Below are 21,708 nucleotides of genomic sequence, written 5' to 3' on the forward strand. Positions count from 1 at the left end.
CTGAGCCGGTCTTATGGAGAGGGGGATGGAGAGAGGGAAGGAGGAGGAATTTCAACATAAACTGCTTTTTATTGACACAATTGCATACATCAACATGAGAAGCTTATGAGAGACGAGGGATGGTGTGTGTGTGTGTGTGTGTGTGTGTGTGTGTGTGTGTGTGTGTGTGTGTGTGTGTGTGTGTGTGTGTGGAGGAAGCGAGGCGGAGCAGGAGGGAGTGGCCATCCATATCACTGATCTGTGACCATATCGTCTAACCACTTAGTTGCCATTACAAGCAACCTGTCACTTGGTCAATCAGCCAGCTGACTGTTAACTTATTAAACCAGTCAGGGTAAACTAGTCATCAAAAAACCCGCCTTCAGCCCGCTACCTCTACCGTCAACGAGTCATTTGCCCAATCAGCAAACAGCCATTCAAGCAGTCAATCACATGGAAGCAATTGATTAGAAACAGCTGTCTTCACCCACTCCCTCCTCCTCCACCCTCTTCTTCCTCCACCTCCCGCAGAAGACTGAGTTCATTGTTTTAGCAGCTCAGCCCACTTTCTGTACTCACACAAGGAGCACGCTCCAAGGCAGTACCTCCATTACTTTGTCCACGTCTTCTCTGTTTCACGCTGCACGTGCTGTACGTTTAACCACAGTGACAGGCTAGTGCTCCGATAGCTGATGAGAAACTAATCTCAGTGGTTTACAACCTGTAGGTAAAGAAGCCCTGAGATTAATCTGCGAGGGTCACGAGACCGTTACATTAATGAGGTTTTTGGACTCTGATTATCTCTAAAAATCACCGAAAAACATTGGTTGAACTACATCCACTGACACTCCAAACAGAATTGTGAAGAGGGGTTTCCTGTAGTATTTACTTTTAAGAGGTCAAAGAATGAAAAGGTTGGACGATTCACGGAAGTAATCAGAAATCCTCTGGGTAAGGACTCAGGCAAAGACGATAGACACGCAACTAACTGCTTTCTTTAATGCAGTGAACCCACAAACACGGAGGCAAACAAACTGTTCGATGATCTCTCAGTAACTGCTGGTCCCAAAGACACAGAGACTTTAAAACAATGCACCAACTATGCATGCGTCCTTTAGGTGGTCTCATAGACGGTATGAAGGACGGATGTATCTACCATGACGTCGATTATTGGTTTCTATAGCCTTGAGTTGAGCGTATCTGCCATCTTGGTGTTCTGAAACCTGGCGCGATGAGCAAGTGGCAGATCTGATAGCAAAACCACACTCTCATTGGCTAAGAACTTGTCCATCACAAGTCCTCAAAATCCATTTAAGGCACTCATGTGTTGGCTTCAATTTTTAGATCCATTTGGCTTTAGATCCATTTTAATGTGTAGGTACCTTTTGTAAATGTTTGCCACCCTGTTTTAAACCCTTAAAGGACCAGTCTAGTACAATGCTAGCATGAGTTAGCAGAAGGCTAGCATATTATATACTGTTTTGTTTCACTTGGAATATGTTGCCAATTCTTTATTTGTGAGACATGAAAATAAAATTTACATTTTTATACCTAAAAGCAGGTGTAAATCATCAAAATTATTTTGCTCCATTCACTTCTCTTCATCGAGGACTAGCTCACAAGCGCCCTCTGCTGCACCCCTCGCTGAACTGCAGCCAATTCCTGTGCAATTGAATTAATAAAAAGTTGAATGGCAAAAAACATGTACTTTCATGGATTTTAAGTATTTTTTCACAGTCGTATCTAGGGTCCATATAAAGAAGCGTTTACTGCAATAAGACCTATTGCCCTGGAGTGGCACTACATTTCATAAAAATCTTGTCGTTCACAGCTCAGCTACGGTGGTACCCGGGCGATTACCGTCTCTCAAGGCCAAAAATGTGCATCTAATGGTTCTCAAAGTGTCTTTCCAGCAGAGCCTGACCGAAGCTTTTTGTGGCTGGTTAGCTCAGACTTCCAGATCGACTCGGTCTCCCCAAAGTCTGCTGACCCTCAGCCCATCACACGCTTTGTAGCCTCTGTTGTTTCTCCCTCACTCCTCTGTTGAATTCTTAAAATATGCTGGGAGAGAGGCTTAGAGCAGACTTGAGTTCCCATTTAAACATTTAAGAAATGCCCAGTGCTCATAAAGGTTTTGGAAATGGGTAAATTAGTTGCTAGGAAACATCTTTAGCTGCAGGATGTTGAAATAAACACCAACTGTGAGCTGTAGCATAATAAATAGCCCAAGTACGACATATGAGACTGTGTTTAACGCAATGAGACCATCTGGGAAATTGTTGGAGTCGTATATTGTTTATTTTAATATACACATATAAAAGTGAAACTTTGAGGCCTCGTTTTTGTCATTATTTCAAAAACATGTTAAATATTTTAGGTTGAGGCTGCAGGAGTCCCGCTGGTGTCCAAAGTCTTCCCCTTAATGTGCTCTGATAGTTAAAGAACAAATAAATACGTTAGAGAAAAAGTCTGCCCAGTGTATTATTTAAGGTAAGAGCAGCTGGATGAGTGTTTAGCTGTAAAAGCTGATAATATTAGTAAATGCGTTGTGTGTCAATATCTTTAGAGTGGCTGCATCCCTGCTGTGTTTCTGTGCAGCTTGTTAGATAATTCAACATGTTGGTTTTCCGAGTGGATGTTTTTCTCTGCATTTGCTCCACAGCTCACATTTCTTTTGCCTTTTCTACCATCCAGCCAAATGCACTTCAAAGCCGCTGTGTGACTGTATGTGTGAATCAAATGCGATTGTTGCTCTGCTCACAAGGGGATGCAGAACAGGACCGGAGCAAAGCATGCGCCTGGCGAGTCTCATGTTTCAAATGTTCAAAGACTGTGTTTGTGCATGCATGTGTGTGTGTGTGTGTGTGTGTGTGTGCACTTATTTTGTTTATGAAATCTGGTCCCTGGCATATAAAAATGAGGACAACAGTGCCACTTTTGATTTGTTGCTAAAGCACAAACCTCAGAAGGTGTTTTAAATCTGCTGTTTCCTTTCATAGCAATACATTTTTTTTAAAAAAGCGCCACTTCAAGTCATGTTAAGGTGAAAGTTCATCGACACAGCATTGAATTTAAACAAGCTGCAATATGAACCCCAGATACTCTCAGGCTCGTTCAGGTTGGGCCTTATTTTTACAGCTTTGGCCATGTTCCTATGAGTTATGAATATACTCCATACACCTAATGAATGGCTCTATTGAGAACTCAGTACTTCTGAAATAGGCAGATAGATATAAGGTTACAAAGTTACACACCGTTCAGCCAAATGATCTAAAACACATTATTTGAAAGGAGAAAAAAAAGTGTAACCTTATCCAACTACAAATATGTTAAATTACACCAAGTACAGTGTTTACAATGGACACTGTTTGCTTTCCAAATCTTTTTGGCTAATAAACTTAATTTAAAGAGTGATCACATCAAAGTACAGCAACTCATTGATGTAAACAATTGCTAAAATGTCTAATTATTATCTCAAATGTTTTAGCTAAATATCTAAAAGAAATTTACTCACTAAATATCTTGAAATTTTAAGATATTTTTTAAAGAAGTTGAAAATTAGAGTTATCTCAAAATTTCAAATGATGCATGTTACGGCTGCTGCCGTGGGCTGCAGTTCTGAAATGTAAATTTGAGTGTGCAGGTGCGTCTCCTGGAGTGGTGGATCCCGAAGATGGTGTGGCCGGATTGGATGATGATCTGGAGGCAGAGTATATGACGGCAAGGTTGAGGACGGCAATCTGGCCATCCTCGGTTTACCCCAACTGGCTGGGGCTGTGACATGCCTTGTGTTGTTCTGTGAATCCAGGAGGAAGTAGGGGTGGATCGCCTTTTCAGTTGGGCACATTTTTCTCATGTTTTGTTAGTCAGGGAGATAAGTGATTGTCGTTTGGTTATGTTTCTTTGGGGATAGGCAAGCAGCTTAAGGCAGCTGAGGTCATACAAGCTTTGGTCAGTTAGTTTAGTTTTCTGCCAAAGCTGGGTCTGTTTGTCGGTGTTAGGGTACATATGCTAGCTGATGTTATATTGTGCAAAAACATTACAAGTTACATCGTCTTGATGCATTCTCAATCATCCAGGAAAGTAAATCTCCAAAAGTTGATTCTGTTCATCTGGACGTAGCGTTTTGTGGGAGAAACGTTTCGTCACTCATCCAAGTGACTTCTTCTGTCTCAGCTGACTGCAGGTTTCCCCAATCTTATAAACAGTACTTTTGCATAATGACTGAAACCAGCCCATTGAAGGAACAATGGGCTGGGAGGTCAGTTCCTTAATCATAATTATGCAAATTCTCATGACCACTGATCAACAACCACTGACCAAACCCACTGATTAAAGACCACTGATCAATGCCATGAGTACCATTCACAGAGAGTTGGAGAATGGCTGCAATCACAGCATATACTCTTAAAAAGGTGTTTGACTTTACTGAGAAGGCTCGTCTAGCACAGCACAAGAAGTCTAAGACCAGGCAACAAAGGAAGTTTGACTTACTTGTTGTACGTCGGAAACCACCACAAAATACGGAGAGTGTCCTCAGTGGCCAGAAGAGACAAGGATGCGACACCGAGGATGTGGACAAGTGGGTGAAGAATTTGTCTGACAGACAGCTCACCCAAACAGAGAAAAACATCCTTGCTAAAGGGTTGAATTTAGTGTCACACCAAGACAAATCCCGCTAGTGGAGCTGATCACAGCCACAGAAACAGCAATTCGTAACAACAATATTGCAGAAGTGGAAGCAGAGCAACTACGGACGAAAGTTTCGGCCTGTCTCAGCAATGCAAAGCCCCCAGCATCCAACATCACCATGGAGGAGAGGAAGGCACTCACATCACTTAGTGATGACAACAACATTATCATCCTTCCGGCAGACAAGGGTAGGTGCACAGTATTGCTAAACCAGAAAGACTATCATGAGAAGATTTTGTCACTACTCAGTGATGAAAATACTTATGAGCCCCTGAAACGAGACCCAGGAAGTGGCTACAGGAAGAGGGCGATAGACTGTCTGAAGCAGTTAGAACAAGACAAGGCTATTGACCGGACCTCATACCACAGACTGTACCCAGGGGAGTCTACACCAAGTCTGTATGGTTTACCGAAAATACATAAACAGGGTGCACCTTTAAGACCAATTGTCTGCATGATCAACTCTGTCACCTATAACATCTCCAAGTTTCTGGCTTCGATCCTCAACTCTGAACACCACATCCAGAACACCCTGGATTTTGTTGAGAAGGTGAGAGATGTCATTATGGAGGCAGATGAAACCATGGTCTCCTACGACGTTACATCTCTCTTCACTTGCATCCCAGTCACGGAAGCGTTGGAGGTAGTCCGTAAGAGATTACAGGATGACCCCAACCTCAGCAACAGGACCACTCTCAGCATCGACCAAGTGTGTTTGCTTTTGGAACTGTCTTCATTCCACCTACTTCACATACAAGGGTTAGTTCTACAGGCAGAAACATGGGTGTGCCATGGGTCCCCCAGTTTCACCCATCGTGGCCAATTTGTACATGGAAGAAGTGGAAAAGAGGGTTTTGCTATCCTACCCTGGAACACCACCAAGCCATTGGTTTAGATATGTGGATGACACCTGGGTGAAAATCAAATCTCAGGATGTACTACATTTCACGGATCACATTAACTCGGTGGACCGACACATCAAATTCACCAGGGAGGATATGAAAAGTGGCAGGTTAGCCTTCTTAGACTGTGAGATTTCCATCAGTAATGGGGGTCATCTAAAAGCTGATGTGTACCGTAAACCTACACATACGGATCAGTATCTAAGGTTTGACTCTCATCTTCCACTGGAGCACAAACTGGGTGTCATTAGGACGCTACAACACAGAGCCAACACCATCCCCACAGACACAGCGGCCAGGGAGGCAGAAGAACATCACATCAAGAAGGCCCTGAGTAAATGTGGTTATCCCAGCTGGACTTTTGTCAAAGCTGGAAAGACACCTAAAGAAAGCTCCAGCCGATCCAGGAGAGAAGGACAACCGGTGCCTAAGCGAAAACCTGTAGTGATCCCATATGTGTCAGGAGTATTGGAACAGTTGAGATGCATTTTTTCTAAACACCGGGTCTCTGTGGCTTTTAAACCCCAAAACACGCTGCGCCAAAAACTGGTCCACCCCAAGGATCAGGTCCCCCGACACAAACAGAGTAACATAGTGTATGCTGTTAAGTGGCAGCAGGATTGCCAGGATTTATACATCGGGGAAACCAAACAACCTCTGGCGAAGCAGATGGCACAACACAGAAGAGCTACCTCATCAGGCCAGGACTCTGCAGTCTATTTACACCTACAGGCCAGTGGACACTCTTTCAATGATGAGGATGTACACATCCTGGACAGGGAGGAACGCTGATTTGAGCGCAGAGTCAAGGAGGCCATTTACGTGAAAAGGGAAAGACCATCTCTGAATCGAGGAGGGGGCCTAATGGTACATCTTTCGCCATCTTACAATGCTGTGATTGCAGCCATTCCCCAACTCTCTGTGAATGGTACTCATGGCCATTGATCAGTGGTCTTTAATCAGTGGGTTTGGTCAGTGGTTGTTGATCAAGGGTCATGAGAATTTGCATAATTATGATTAAGGAACTGACCTCACAGCCCATTGTTCCTTCAGTGGGCTGGTTTCAGTCATTATGCAAAAGTACTGTTTATAAGATTGGGGAAACCTGCAGTCAGCTGAGACTGAAGAAGTCACTTGGATGAGTGACGAAACATTTCTAAAAACAAAACGCTACGTCCAGATGAACAGAATCAACTTTTGGAGAATTACAAGTTACAAGTTGATATTTTACTTTCGTGACATAAGCTCATGCGTTTTTTAGCATTGTAAAAAACTTAAACTACATAGAAAATGATAACATGCTATTTTTTCTATGTAACATAAGCTAGCATTAAAGAGAGGAGCATTAGCATTTTGCTCAAAGCTCAGAGTAAGTGTTTCTAGGTTAGAAAATGATGTTAACATAAACATGCTAACATAACAAATTCTAGTGAGTATGATAATAGCATTGATTAATAACGTTCAGTTCAAGACACAGACTGAAAACATTAATCACAATTAGCTGAAAATATAGTTTCTGTCTGCAAAATTTCATATTTAATGACCGGTCAGGAAAAACAATTCAGAATTTTGTTCTAAACAATTAGCTGAGTTGAAAATAGGGTAAAACCAAAGCAATTTATAATAATTTGGGAATATTAATGTAAAACTACAGCTTACATGTCAACTTTTTGCTAACATTTAAAATTATATGGGATATATTTTTGGCTTGTTAAAATGTCAAACATGGTCAAATTTTGATCATAAACTTTATTTAAAAAGCCAGATGTCATAACAAATGGGTAGACGGGGAAAAAAGGACACCGCAAACTTGTCGATAACTGTAAAGTATAGCCTGCTTATTTGTGACTTATTCTCCTGATGAGACCTTACTTTATAAAGTAAACATCATATTGCATTGCATAAAAGTCAAAACTAATAACTGATGTTATGAATTCATCAAAAAAAAGGTTTCCTGAGCTCAAAAATAAAGATAATTTTAGAGGGATCCAGAGGGATCGCCCCCTGCTGGCAAAAGATATGAATCATTTCACGTCCATTTTTTATTTACAGGCTCTGATTTAGGTAAATGCTCAGCTTTACCTAAATCAATGGTATTTTTTTTAATAGTATATCAATGAAATAAGTCCACTTTAAGTATAAACTGGGTGTAAAGCAGTGAAAAATGTCCAGTAACAGTGACATTAAAGCATTGCTGGTTGTCTAAATTCTGTCATTTCCAGATAATGAAGCGACCAGGCTGTTCGTAGTTGCATTTTACAGATATTAGATGTTGAACAGACCCACTGTCCTCACACACTGTCCTTACTTATGGCTGCCAGCAATGATGGATTACTGTACTGTTCAGTGTGTCAGAGAGCAGACGGTCATGGGAGTGAGCCGTGGCCCTCCGAACACTCCGACACACACGGACACACACATTCCTGCTGTGCGTGTCCGTGTGTGTCGTGTGCTGAAGGGGGCGGGGTTGGAAATCAAAGTCACGGAGGGACGAGGGCAGCAGGGTTGATCTTGTGCTCAACCCTGTTTGTGCAGTAAAAACTGCACAAACATACACACACTCGTAGGTGGAATGTGAGGGCCTGAGCAGGTTACATCACACACCAACACACACACAGTGAGGTGGTGTTTGCCAGGCCAGGTTTCTGCAGCGCGTGAGCAGGCTGCATCCCAGCAGTCACCATATGGACGGGTACTGAAGTCAGAACACAAAGAGAGCGGCGGATGGGAGAGGAGAGAAGGGGGTTGGAGCAAAGGACAGAGGAATGAAGGGAGGAGGCAAAGTAGGGATTACTGTAAGCGAGGAAATAAGGAATGAAAGAATGTAAAGGAAGCAGGCTTTTGCTTTTGCTTACAATGAGGAGGAAAGGCAAAGAAGGTTACACGGGATCGAGGAATGATGACACTTGGAAGTTATTTTGGACAAAAGATGGAGGCTGGAAGGATGATAGCAAAGTGGGAAATGAGAAGTCAGAAAAGACAGAGGAATATAAAATTAAAGCTGAAGTGAGGAGGGAAAAAGTGGTACTGGGAGCAGATAAGGGAGAAAGGGGGAGGAGAGGGATTGGGAGTATATAAACAGATGGATGAGTGTGAAGCAGAGATCATAGAGGGATTTGACAGATGAATACAACATAGAGACTCACATGATCCACAGGGCTTCTTGCAATAAGCCTGTTGCTCTCACTTTTTTCATGTTTTTAAAAATAAATGGCATATAATATTCATATATATATATAACCATTCACAGTCAGTTTAGAACCACCAATGAATCTAACCTCACGCGTGTTTTTGGAGTGTGGGAGGAAACCGACGGACCCTGTGGCAACCCACGCAGACACATGGATAACATGCAAACTCCAGATAGCCTGGATTCAAACCCAGGACCTGTTTGCTGTGATGTTGCAAGCCCGAGGCTGATGGGTACATTGCGGTCAGAAAAGGACGGACATCGTCAGCAGCAATACTCAGGCAGGCTGTCTGGTTTGAATAATGCTCAGTTGGTACGAAGGACCCCAAAGTGTGCCAAGAAAATATCCCTCACACTATTAAACCACCAGCAAGCTGAACTGTTGATAGAAGTCAGGATGGATCCATGCTTTAATCTTGTTTACACCAAATTCTGACTCTAACATTTGAATTTTTACAGCATTTTTCCAATGCTCTGTTGTCTATTTTTGGTGAGCCTGCATCAACTGGCTCAGCAAAATTGCAGGTGTGGCACTCAATGTGGTCTTCTGATGCTGTAGCCCATCTGCTTCAACGTTCAACATGCTGCGTGCATTAACCTCCTAGGACCTGGCGTCCACATATGTGGACATCACATTTTGGGTTATTTAGACTAAAATACTCAATTTTGCTCTACAAGGGCCTGATATCCACTTACGAGGACATTATACTGCTACTGTTCTATCAAAATTTTAAATGAATATCTTCATATGTGGCTCTCGTTTTTCTTAGAAACAAAAACCAGGTAAAAAAAAAAAAATCAAAAAAAAATCTGGCAATTCTTTGTTTTTACATTCATCGGGTCTCAATATGCCTAAATATCAAAGAGAAATTAAAAATGCATGCCGTGGAAGAGTTCGGGTCTTAGGTTAAAAGATGCTCTTCTGCAAACCTTGGCTGGAACAACTGTTGCCTTCCTGTCAGCTCATTCTATTGTGACCTCTGACTTTAACAGAAGACTGCTGCTCACCGAGATCAACCCATCTGTCATCATCAAAGTCACTTAAAACTCGCCTTTTTCCTCCCACTCTCATGCGCATTAACAAGCTGTTTGAGAAGTGTAGCCAAGTGTCTACTGAGCGTACGCAATGGATCAAGATTTCCATCAGGTGAATGTTAAACCTGTATCTAATGTAATTCTGCAAACAAGAAGCCCCCCCCCCCCAAAGCCAAACACCATCTGGTGCAGCAATCTTAACATGATTAATCTAATATGCTCAATATTTTCTTACAAAGTTCTAATTGTTGTCATTTTGAAACATTCTGTTCTCCCACATCTTTGCTCTTTCATGTCAGTTATATTATTGTAATCATCACCCCCCCTCCCGTGGTTAATATTTCAGCCAAAAGAGCTTTCATAGTGAGTCAGTTACAAATGTTAGTGTTTAAACAGTTTAAACTATTGATTTACACACTGTGGCCAGAAAACCCACAAATTTAGGATTAAACTCAGAATAAACCTGCTTCCTTCTTCAGGTTTAACAAACAAAATGTCACAGTATTCAATTTTTCCAAGTAAAATTTAAAGCACCCTGGTTTTTATTATGCTGTCATAGCCTTATTTACTTATCTGATTGTTTGTGGTGCACATTTATTGGTGATTTTAGTGACTGTTGTATATACTGTTGTTTTTGCGTAACTTGCACTTTGGAGGTTTTTCAAAATGTGCCATATAAATAAAGTTTGACTTGAAAGTAACTGCTGACTTTTTCTGGTTTGACCATTTTCACTCAAAAGCACCATTTAAGGAGTCATTTTTTCACCGTCTGAGACACTTCAAGGTACTTTTAGGACATAAAGCATGAAACAGCACATTTCCAGTGTAATAAAACCCAAGACCAATCTGAGTGTTTTGTAAATAACAGTTTATTTGAAAACCAGGGATCAGGCTGCTTTTGGGCCAGTTTAGCTGCTGCTCTGTTTGGCAGCCAGCCTCTTGTCTCTCTCCTCGGCGATGGTCAGACGGATTCCCTTTCCTCTGGGCAGGGACACCCACGGCTTGTTGCCCTGCGATCAGACAGGAGATCAGAGCAGTTAGTGTTAATCAGAAGTTAAAATACACCTGAACAAGTAAAATATAAAGCCGGACAAATAAATTTCAACTCAATAAGTGAATACAGACATATTCAAGATGGCCACAGTTCCACAGATTTATTCAGAACAAACGTCTCTTTAAGTGCTCAGTGTGAGAAAAACGCCTCAGTCTGTAACAGTAAACAAAGATCCTCAATTGTGTTAACATTTATCTGCACGCCAACACTTCAACAAGGAGCCGTCACTGAGGTGAAGAAAAGAGCAGCTCCGAGGTCGCCACATAAATGTCACGCAGCAAAGAGACGACCGTGCTGGCGACAGATCCGATCACACCGGCCGCCAAATAAATGTCAGGCAGCAGAGAGAAGTGTTTTATTAACCACGCTCCCACCGCAGGGCCAGGTCCTCGTAATCATTAATGTGCGATTCAGTGGGACAGAGAGGAGTTCATAAAGCTTTTCACACCGCTCGGCGCCTCGCTGTGAGCCAAAATCAGCAGGAAAACAAACGCAGTGTGCGTGTTTGCTTCGTGGCACTTCACTCCCTCTTGTGGACTCTGGTTGTTGCCAGATCCAGTTTGCTTTAATGGCCCAGCTATTAAACATGATGGCTTTCAGTAGTGCGTTTCCTGGTATAAAGCACGCAAATTTATGACTTTTCCAACATTTTACTCTCCTTGATTTTGATTTCAGACAAAGACTTTTTAACGACATGCAGGAACCCGAGTTATGCACCCTGTCTGCATTTTGTTTCCTCCCGGAGGATGTAATCAAACGCAGCGCACAGTGCTCAGCGTTAATGAGTCCAATATTAAACCATCACTGCTGTTTGTTGCTGCACAGAGCCACAGTCATGTTCCCACGCTCAGTTCACTTTTAGCTGAAGTTTCCAGTGTTTGGTGATGGAGCTCAGAACTTCTTAGAGGAATTGGTAGTTTATTTTCATCACTAATCAAAACCACAAATCGTCATCATTGCTCCAAAGTCACCCGACTCATGATATAAACTCAGTTTTAATTCTCCTGTCCAGAGTGACGTATGATACAAACATCACCGATCACCCAGAAGACCGTCTTTAAAGACTTATTACTAGCTTCTGATGGACCGCTTCTGTTTTAATCAGCACAAATGTCTTTACGAGTTAATCGACTCAGCAAGAAGGTGAGAGTCAGAAGTAGCAAGTTAGGGAAACAGAAAGGAGGGTTAAAGTCAGTTTGTTTACATGTAGTTAGTAAAAACTCAAACTACACCTTTTTTAAAAGCTCTACTTTTAAATCTATGAATGAAAACTTTGTTTTACTTAAAAGGGGAAAAGATTTAATTATTAGAGAACCCTCCTGGTCATTGTAAAATTAAACACTGCTGTGCTTTTACTTGACAGTCAGCTGTTGACTATACGCAGACACTGATACACCGTTAGGACACTTCAAAATGCTATGCATGGAAACATAACAGTAGCACAACTTTGAGGAAATTTCTTCTCACTGGACTTAAAATTTTACATTCCCTGGTCTAGATGCTGTGCGCTGCAGACAGCGGTGGCATATTTCTCACCTTGCCAATGACAAAGATGTTGGAGAGCCTGGTAGCAAAGCTGTTGCCTGTGCTGTCCTTGACATGCACCACGTCGAAGGAGCCAGGGTGACGCTCCCTGTTGGTGATCACACCGATACGCCCCAAGTTAGCACCACCGGTCACCATGCACATGTTACCTGGAAGAGGAGGAGGGTGAAGATCAGCGGTCAGAGATGTTCTTCATTAACAGGAAAACAAGCCTGCAGGTTGTGCAGAGAGCTGAACGTACCAGTATCAAACTTGATGAAGTCTGTGATCTTGCTGCTCTCCAGGTCGATGCGGACTGTGTCGTTGACCTTGATGAGTGGGTCGGGGTAACGGATGGTGCGGGCGTCGTGGGTCACCAGGTGAGGGATACCCTTGGTGCCGATGAGGATCTTCTTCACCTTGCACAGCTTGTACTGTAAGAGGAAGAGGAGGTGTTTTAGGAAATGCGGACAAACGTGACATTTCCTGTAAAAACTAAATTCCCAAATCTCATCATGCGACCAGCACGACTGACTGAAACACTGAGAATTTGGTGATACCGACACCGGTTTGAATCCAGCTCATGAACACCGACTCTGGCACAAACAGACTTGTGATTGTGATTTTTTTTTTTTAACCTTACAGTAACTGAGTGAGGCAACTATGCGTTTGATTTGTTGGTACAAAAAGAGAGAGAGAAAAAAAACATAACTGACAATAGAAACTCAAAAATTAAACAGTGTGGGTATGACAAACACAAAAGCGAAAATAAAAAGAGCACTGTAGTAACAAATGACCTGCCTGTACTTTGAGGGTTGAGGATGAATTAAAGCTCTCACCTTGGCCTCCTCGGCAGTGATGCGGTGGACGGTGAAGCGTCCCTTCACGTCGTAGATCAGACGGAAGTGCTCGCCGGTCTTCTCGATGCTGATCACATCTGGGTACACAAACAGAGCAGGTGTCAGTTAAATGAATCCCGTGGTGTTTCCAACCAACAGCTCATCATCAAACTTTGTTAAAAAGCAGAAAACTTAGACTCTACCTTCATACATTTAAGAGCTGATATTTGGATGGTATTTAGCACCAAATTAAGGCCTCTGATGCTGAAGTTGGCAATTAAACACAGAATGAATGCCAGGATCAACTTATTCAGGTATTTAAAATCAGACATCTATTTTAGGGCACACTTGACTTTTTAAAATTTTTTATTTTCTTTATAAATCTGGCACCTGTAATGGACTACCACTACCAGAAGGGGGCAGTAATGTACACAAAGCGTTTGCCAGCCAAAAATAAACCCAGAGCAGAGAGCGCCAATAAAGAAATGCTGTGAGAGTAAGATGTGAAAAGGCAAAGGTGATGGAAAGTGTGGAAAGACTAAGGTCCACTCAGATCTGCAAGTTAAAGCATGGTCTTCAGAGCGCTGTTCGGTGATGGGGACCTCCTCAGAAGAATATGCAACAGGTTTTAATGAACGTTTTTCCTTTAAATGACACAGAAGTCAAAAAAGTAACCCAACAGCAACACCTGAAAACAAGCTCATTCAAACTGACCTATAAGGTACCGAGTACATATCCAATGACACAAAACACCAGAGTCATCAATATTACAGCTGCAGTGACAGAGTGTTTAGTGTGCATGTACAGTATATAAATAGGCCATGAACATCCTGCAGCGGAGGCTTCCCTTGGATTTGGAAATTAAAAAGCCACACCTCCACGTGAGGCTGTTGGCTGGTGTTGAGGTGGAGAGAGAACTGATGGCGGCGCGACTGTCACCGCTGTCCAAACGCCTGCTCTGAATTACTGGCTTGGCTGCCGTCACTGACAAGCAAAGAGACAAAGCCGGCGTTCTGAGATTTATTTCCCTGGAATTATCTGAAGCAGTAACTCAGGTTATTTTGGAAACTCTTGCTTTTCCCAGTCTCTCCACATCTCTGATAAAGCTACAGCTGTGAGTACATGCTGCTCATTGTTCTCACGGACTCTGAAGTCAACACAGTCCTGTAAGCATTTATACTGGAGGCTCAGGCTCACACTTAACATTACAAGTCTTCTTGGAGCTCAGAACTTCTTAGAGGAATTGGTTGTGTAATTTCAGCTCATTGCTGATCAAACCAACAAATTCATCACTGCTCCTTCTGCGCTAAACATCCAAAGACTATTTACAGAGCCACTCATTCTGAGAATCTGTCAGCAGCAAAGTTATCACAGTCAACTAAAACTAGATGTGAAAAAAAACAAACAAAAAATAACTACTTAAACTTTAAGACTGAAACTTTGAATCCTAAAAAAAAACCCCAAACAAATATATAGCCGAAGCTAACACTAAAGATAAACTAAAACTAAACCAATTACAAAACACTTAACAACCCTGGTCAGCAGGAGAGCCAATGTTGCATCATACACAGTTTACAAACTGGAATCTCACGTGATTTAAGAATAAATTCTGGGGAACTTTAAACACATTTTTTTATATTCAGGCTTTTCTGAACGAGCAGTAAATGTAACTGGAGATTTCAGCTCTTGAACAGGTAGTCATCTCACTACAGGCAGAATTTGATGTTTTATTGGCAGACAAATTTGACGTCGTTACTTTAATTTGTGATTTAAACCTTGTATTCCCACCTGTGTAGCACACACTCAGGAGTGTGTTCGGTCTAAAATTACCCTCTGCTTTTAGTTTTATAATTTTCTTTCTCCATACAAATACACAGCCTTAACTTGGCCAGTAAAATTACAAAGCTGCAGCTTTTAATTTCCTCCAGGACCTAATTTAATTTCTGGAGCCGAATATTCGGTTGTCATTTTATATTTAATAAGCGGTGCATTAAAACAGCAACTACTATAATATTTTTTTCTGGCTTCTCTCTCTCTCTCTCTCTCTCTCACACACACACACACACACACACACACACACACACACACACACACACTTCAGCTAATTCACAGGAAAAATGAGATGATTGATGATGGAGCTCATTTTTCATAATGAAGAACATTTTGAACCCTTCAGCAGATCTGAGCTGTGGAGAAGTCTCTAAAACTCACCCATGAATCCAGCAGGGTAGGTGATATCAGTGCGGACCTTGCCGTCGATCTTGATGAACCTCTGCATGCAGATCTTCTTCACCTCATCCCCAGTCAGGGCGTACTTGAGGCGGTTCCTCAGGAAGATGATGAGGGGCAGGCACTCCCTCAGCTTGTGGGGACCGGTGGAAGGACGAGGAGCCTGAGGAGGAGAAGGAAGCAGGCGTTATGGTCTGTAAACAAGAAGCTTTTTCATGATTTCTGTGCGTGCGCCACTTCATGATCATTAGTCAAGTATTTCCCACAAATACAGTCGACTTTGTAACAGATTCACACGTCTGCTCTATGTATTTATGCACTTGTATTCAAAGTTCATGCACTTGTGTTTTTGACCCAGGCTGCCCAGTTCACTCTCCTTCCTTCTAAGACTCCACAGTCTTGGACCGCAATACTCCTCCTCGAGCTGCACAGGAGCTCCAGTACGAGCTGAAGGTCACCAGGACACAGTATTGGTTCTTGTGCCACTACGCCAAGCATGCCACAGGCTGCAGTGCAGAAGCCCAGCATGAAAGACTCACTGAAGACAGCTCAGCTTTTAAGCAGCTAGGAAATCCCTTTGTTGTTTCAGCTCAGTAAAACGCAATATGACCAAAAAACATTTTTGGTATAATAAAGTAAAAACACTACAGTTCTGTGGACTTTTGTCAACTAAGCACATAAAACCTGTGTAGAGGGCATATCCAATTACTATTATTTGATCATTCACAGCACTCTCACATAAATACACACATGTCAATCACAAACACACTGGGTAACCTGACAGTGTTAACAGAGCATCTTATATGATTCAAAATATGTAAACACCAATTCCAGCAGAATAAACATTATCGTCTACAAAAACAGATTTAAAATGACAAAAGCGATACAGTCTCTATGCCGCCATCATTTCTCACCCACAGTTCAAGTGTGATACAGTTTTCACTGCAGTCACAGACCCACATTTCCACTTTAAGCAAGTGCTACACTTTCTTCATCCTTCAGGGCGTTCTGAGTGTGTACAACTGGAAGTGAGTAACATAAGCAAGTATAATCTGTGCGTTATAATGCAAAATTAGCCCTAGTTTGTCGATCTCATGTAACACTTGAGCTACATGGGCTAACTTATGGTATCACAATCTATTTGTTCTTTTCTACCAGACAAGAAGCTGCCACGATTTAAATAATTTCAAGCTACGGTATTCAGTCTGCTGCAAGAGTGAAAGAAAAGCAAGAAGACGGCTGATGTGACAGAAAAGGACGCTAGGGATAGGGCGAGATGGAGGCAGGTGACTTGCTGTGGCTACCCCTAAATGGAGCATGTTAGCATTACAGTCTGCTCCACAATAATTAACATCTTATTAATTAACCTATCTTTTAAGTGTTGCTGTGATGTGTGGCCACCTCAAATAACGGACTCAAACACATGCAGGATTTAAAGGCGTACACTTTAGTGTTTTTTAAACAGGCATATTCACCCTGCTCCAATCAAACTGCCTGTGATGTTACACTAGCTTTCATCCGACAGTGTTAACCACTGCGTTAATAAAATAAATCCACGGTTTCACACTGAGATACAGAAGTGAACATTCACGGGTCTTCAGTATGTATGTGAAAACATTACTTACAAACACTCCGGTGAGCTTGTCCAGCATCCAATGCTTCGGCGCTGCAACGCGCTTCAGGTGCTTCTTCGGTCCTCTGGCCTGCGGAAGAGGCGACAAAACCGGTTAGCAAAATGAAATACAACCGGCCTTGATTCTCCTGAGGCACGAACAAATGCAGCGAGTTTATAGCAGAATCCAAACCACGTTGGGAAGGCCGGTGAGTGTGGGTCCTGTTAGCATGTCGCGCTAACTGAACCCATACTAGCACAGCAGGCTTCGGCCCAGCCGGGACAAACACACCAGAAACATCTGTGTCATATTTTAGGATTTAAATTGTATCTATATTTAAAATAAATGCATAAAAAATACTGCACAGCTCTGCTTCCTGTCAGTAATATTCTTTTGTTTCCTTTTTTTAAGTGGGCTAACAGCGATAGCCGCTGCCGAGCTAGCAAGCCGCGGCTGACAAACCCGCACAGAAGGATCAGGTCGTTTTAAAATATCAATTAAGAGCAAGAATCAACGCTTTCAGCTACAATTTAAACTTCATCCGTTTAATAAGACGCTAGAAATTAAAGTAGGACACATAAAAGTTTCGTAGTATAAAACATAAAAGTGATGTTTAGGGATTATTTCAGAGAGGAACAGTCAGGGGAAACTGCTCACCATGTTGGAGTCTGCGGGGGAAAGGACCTCCAAGCTTCCGGTAATGCGTGATAAGCCCTGCTACGGCACAGTGCGAGGGACACACCTACTGAAAGTCGCTGGGGTAATTAGAACAGGCTACTAACGTTCTTTCTTGGCTTTTATTGCTTGTGTTGTAAACTGTATTAATATCCTAATAGTAGTACTAGTGGCTACTACATCACAGCCATCTTCAAACGCTTATTTGAGCAGCCATTTTTGAAGTTTTATTTAAATTACATTTCACTGATCACCAGGACACAATGTCATGCCAGTTTTTGTTTTGGGCTCCTGCAAACCTACCAGTTCCTTGGGTGTCCTGCCAGTCCCTGCACCTACACCTGCTCTCAGGAGTACACTGGCCAGGCTTAAACATCAGCAACAGTCACCAGAGCCTGCTGTGTGCCCTGCACACCCACAGTTAGAGGCATCTCCACCAGAGGCCACCGTGCCGTCTGGTCTTTTTCTACCAGGGGTCGTCCACTGTCTGGTCCTGTTCTGTGTCCACCAGAGGTTGCCTGCGTACAGCTGTCTTCGTACAGCTGTCTGTTCCTGCTCCAACCCCTGGTCTGTGCTCCGCCCGAGCCAGCACCTGCCAAGCCACATCCAACCACACCTTCCACACCTGGTCTGGCATCAATGGCGCCGCCCATGCCTGATCTGGCACTGCTGGCTCCTGCTAAGTCTGCCAAAGCTGGTGTGGCACCACCGCCGCCTGCCACACCTGGTCTTTCACTGCCAGCATCGCCAGCGCCTGCCACGCCTGGTCTGGCACTGCCGCCACCTGCCAACCCTCCCCTGCCCGGTCAGGCAATGCCAGTATTCCAAGCCTGCAACGCCTGCCAAGCCTGCCACACCTGGTCTGGCACCGCCTGCCAGGCCTGGCACGCCTACTCCAGCACCACCGGCACCTGCCACGCCTGGTTCGGCCCTGCCGGCACCTGCCACGCCTGGTCCGGCCCTGCCGGCACCTGCCAAGCTACCCAGGGGTTTTCGTCTCTACAGTTGCCACCCGCCTGCCAAGCTGCTGGAGAAGTTCCATCACCTCCGTCAGTCCTTAGAGAGGTGCCACTGGCCACGTGGTCGGCCTCCAGAACTGCTCCTGCTTTGTTTGCTGGACTCACTGCTCCTAGTTTTTGTTTTTGGACTCTGTAATCTCAAACTGACTCTGAGAAATTGCTTTATCTGTTCATAACAAACATGCTAGATTACTAAAGCTCAATCTGCAGGATTACAAAACATGTAGCAGGGTAACTTCATCTCAGTCATAATGCAGGAGCCTTACAGGAAATTTGACCATATTACCCCAGCAGTGAAGTCACTTCATTGACTCCCAGTTCAACACAGAACTCTTAGAACCCCTCTGTTAGTTCATAAAGCTCCCAGTGCCCCCAGCATACCTCTGACTATAACCCAGTCAGACCTCTTAGGTCATCAGGTGCAGATCCGTGAACTGTTCACAGAAGATCTAAGTCTGCTGAAGATGCTTTCAGCAGCTGTGGGCCTGTGTCTACACTGAAAAACAGATGAAACCTTTTTCATTCTCACAACCTTAAATTAATAACCCTGTGTGTCGGCATTAGCTTGTCTTTTACTTCTTTGTAAAGTTTTGTTTTATTGATTTTGTTGTCTCGTGATGTGCATAGTTCTTTAAAAAAAACTTTTTTTTTCAAGTTTACGTGCCGTGAAATGTGTTATAAAAACAAAACTGACCAGTCTGATAATGATGTCAGTATCTCCAGTTTTTCAAACCTAAAATAAAGAAAACTGTATTAAACTAAGCACAGGAGTCATTATTGCTCATAGACATCAAGTCAGCACAGTCTCTTCTGGGTTATCTGGATCATTCAGAAAAACAGAACAGATTTTTATTGTTTTATGAACAGTTTTTGAAGAATTTCACAAATAATTATCTCAATAATTCAGGAAACCAGAAAAAAAATACACTAATGGTTTAATGGTTTGTCAACTCTCCCAAAAAACTAAATTTTAGAAGCCTTTAAACACCCTAACTTAAACCTATCAGTCTTCAAGCCCCCAGCTCTACATTAATAGAGTTTGGGTTATTCACAATGTGACGATGCCTGCCGTAACAACAGGTCAAGGTCTGTGCACTGATTTCTCCCACAGAGTAATAACAGGACCATGTTTAAAACCTCCATCTCTGGGTGGTTCAGAGCGCCCAAGTCAGGAAATCCCAGGTTTGCAGGCAGCTTGCAGTCTTGTTTATGCTCACTGAGATAAAACTCCTCCTTGCTTAGTGTCTTCCTTTGCCAAATGCTTCCAACTGATGCAGATATGCCATCTCCCTTTGGAGGAACAGATCCCAAAGACAAACCTGGACTCCATTCACGCCCAATGCAAACACTCCCGTGTGCATATTGGCATATTTATTCTAGTGACTGACTTTCATTTCTTATGATCCTTCCTTTTATTCACAGGCGTATTTTTCAGGACAGGGGTTTCCAACAGGATCTCAAACCTACATGTCAATTAGAGCATTTAGAGAGATCTGCAACATGGCCTGCAGCCAGAAGGAGCGGGGATCCATCGAGTTCAGATCTTACATCGTATACCAGACGTCTGGGGAAGTAGTAGAAGCACTTTTTTAAAGATTGGTATAGATTTCTGTAAGATTAAACACTCTGAAGGTATAAAGTAAGGACACGTGTGTTTGGATGAAATCTCTAAAGGATACAGTACTGCTTAATGCAGATGGAGAGTGTAATAAAATCCTTCATTTTTTCTTTTTACATTTAAAGTTTCTTTTAAGTAGTAGAAAAATGATGAAAAAAATCAGGTAGTTTGAGTTTTAGTCTGCAGCAAATGGAAATGAAAAAGTCTTAGACAGGTTTAGTATTATTTCCTTTTTGATTTAAAATGTCAGTGTATGCACTTACCATCACAGACCAGCAGGTGGAAGCACTGGACTGCAACGTTACAGTCAGGGAGACGTTTAAGTTTTTACATTAGTTTCAGTGGAGCCTTTATGTCCCAGTAATCATACATAAATTAACTGTTTATAAATGACCTTCAGATTAATTTATTTGCTTAAACATACGCACCATTATTGTAGTAGATGCTGGACCTTTATTGGCAGGTGTGTTGTTCTATATACATCAGTTCAAAAGTGTTTGCAGATGTCTTTATTTCCCTCCCTCAAACTTCAGAACTCAAAATTGAAATAATTTAAAATTGTTTGCATAACCTCCTTGATATAAAATCAACTTTGTACAGCAATCAGTCAACATATATCTGGTTTTATCATTAGGAGGTAGGGATGAGCAGGAAGGAGTTAAACCAGTGCAGACCTGGCAGGAGAGCAGTGAACCTCCTAAAAAGTGTCCTTTAAACAGAGTTATCCCTTATCACTATCGTGTCAATGATTTTTACAGTCCTTGATGTGCTGGGACGTTTTTTCATGACCCTGGAGCCCAGAGGCAGCAGTCAAGCGTGTTACAGATCCTTCCTGTCACATGAAAATTGTGAGGCTGCTTGATTAGTTGTAGAGCGTTTTCAAATATCAGTGGTACTTTAATAAGATGCCTTTTATAGAGGGTTTCTAAGCTGTAATGATGTTATTTGTTATTCTATTAATGCGAGTTTTAACAAGGGGTTGCCAGGTTTTGGAAAATCCTCCTTTGTCTTGTCACTTTAAAATGTTTTTAGTTGTTTTAATGATTTGGGGGAGACCTCTGACATCATCAGTTAAGCCTTCCATCAATCAACAGAAGTGTAACGAACTGCACTTCCTTTAATGGAAGCTTCAAAGCATGAGTTAGTCATAGATTCCCATTTCAAAATCCCAAACTCTACAGCATTTAAAAGCATGTTCAAAGCTTTTTTGGATAGTTTTTCCTCTTTATAACAGCTGTAGAGGGGTGATCTTTGGGTCACCACTTTGATTGACAGCTGTCCAGACCTACACAGCTGGAGGGTTTGGTACCTACTTCACCTGCACTAATTCTGAACCGGA

The 21,708-nt window shown here is 42.5% G+C and overlaps 1 protein-coding gene and 2 non-coding genes across 3 annotated transcripts; all 3 read right to left on the minus strand.

Moving 5' to 3' along the window:
- Nucleotides 1-10,649: 10,649 nt before the first annotated feature.
- rps4x (ribosomal protein S4 X-linked) lies at nt 10,650-17,753 on the minus strand. The gene is made up of 7 exons (XM_063469453.1): nt 17,715-17,753; nt 17,070-17,147; nt 15,427-15,607; nt 13,216-13,313; nt 12,639-12,810; nt 12,389-12,546; nt 10,650-10,808 (listed from the first exon to the last, which is right to left on the minus strand). The coding sequence occupies exons 1-7, from the start codon at nt 17,715-17,717 to the stop codon at nt 10,707-10,709; spliced, it is 792 nt and encodes a 263-aa protein (XP_063325523.1). The 5' UTR covers nt 17,718-17,753; the 3' UTR covers nt 10,650-10,706.
- On the minus strand, nt 11,740-11,812 carry LOC134625091 (small nucleolar RNA SNORD61). The gene has a single exon (XR_010093704.1). It is a non-coding gene; the product is annotated as a small nucleolar RNA SNORD61 (small nucleolar RNA).
- LOC134625090 (small nucleolar RNA SNORD61) lies at nt 14,436-14,511 on the minus strand. Its single transcript, XR_010093703.1, has one exon. It is a non-coding gene; the product is annotated as a small nucleolar RNA SNORD61 (small nucleolar RNA).
- Nucleotides 17,754-21,708: the final 3,955 nt, after the last annotated feature.

The sequence above is a fragment of the Pelmatolapia mariae genome, linkage group LG3_W, assembly GCF_036321145.2.
Source record: "Pelmatolapia mariae isolate MD_Pm_ZW linkage group LG3_W, Pm_UMD_F_2, whole genome shotgun sequence".
Taxonomy (NCBI): domain Eukaryota; kingdom Metazoa; phylum Chordata; class Actinopteri; order Cichliformes; family Cichlidae; genus Pelmatolapia; species Pelmatolapia mariae.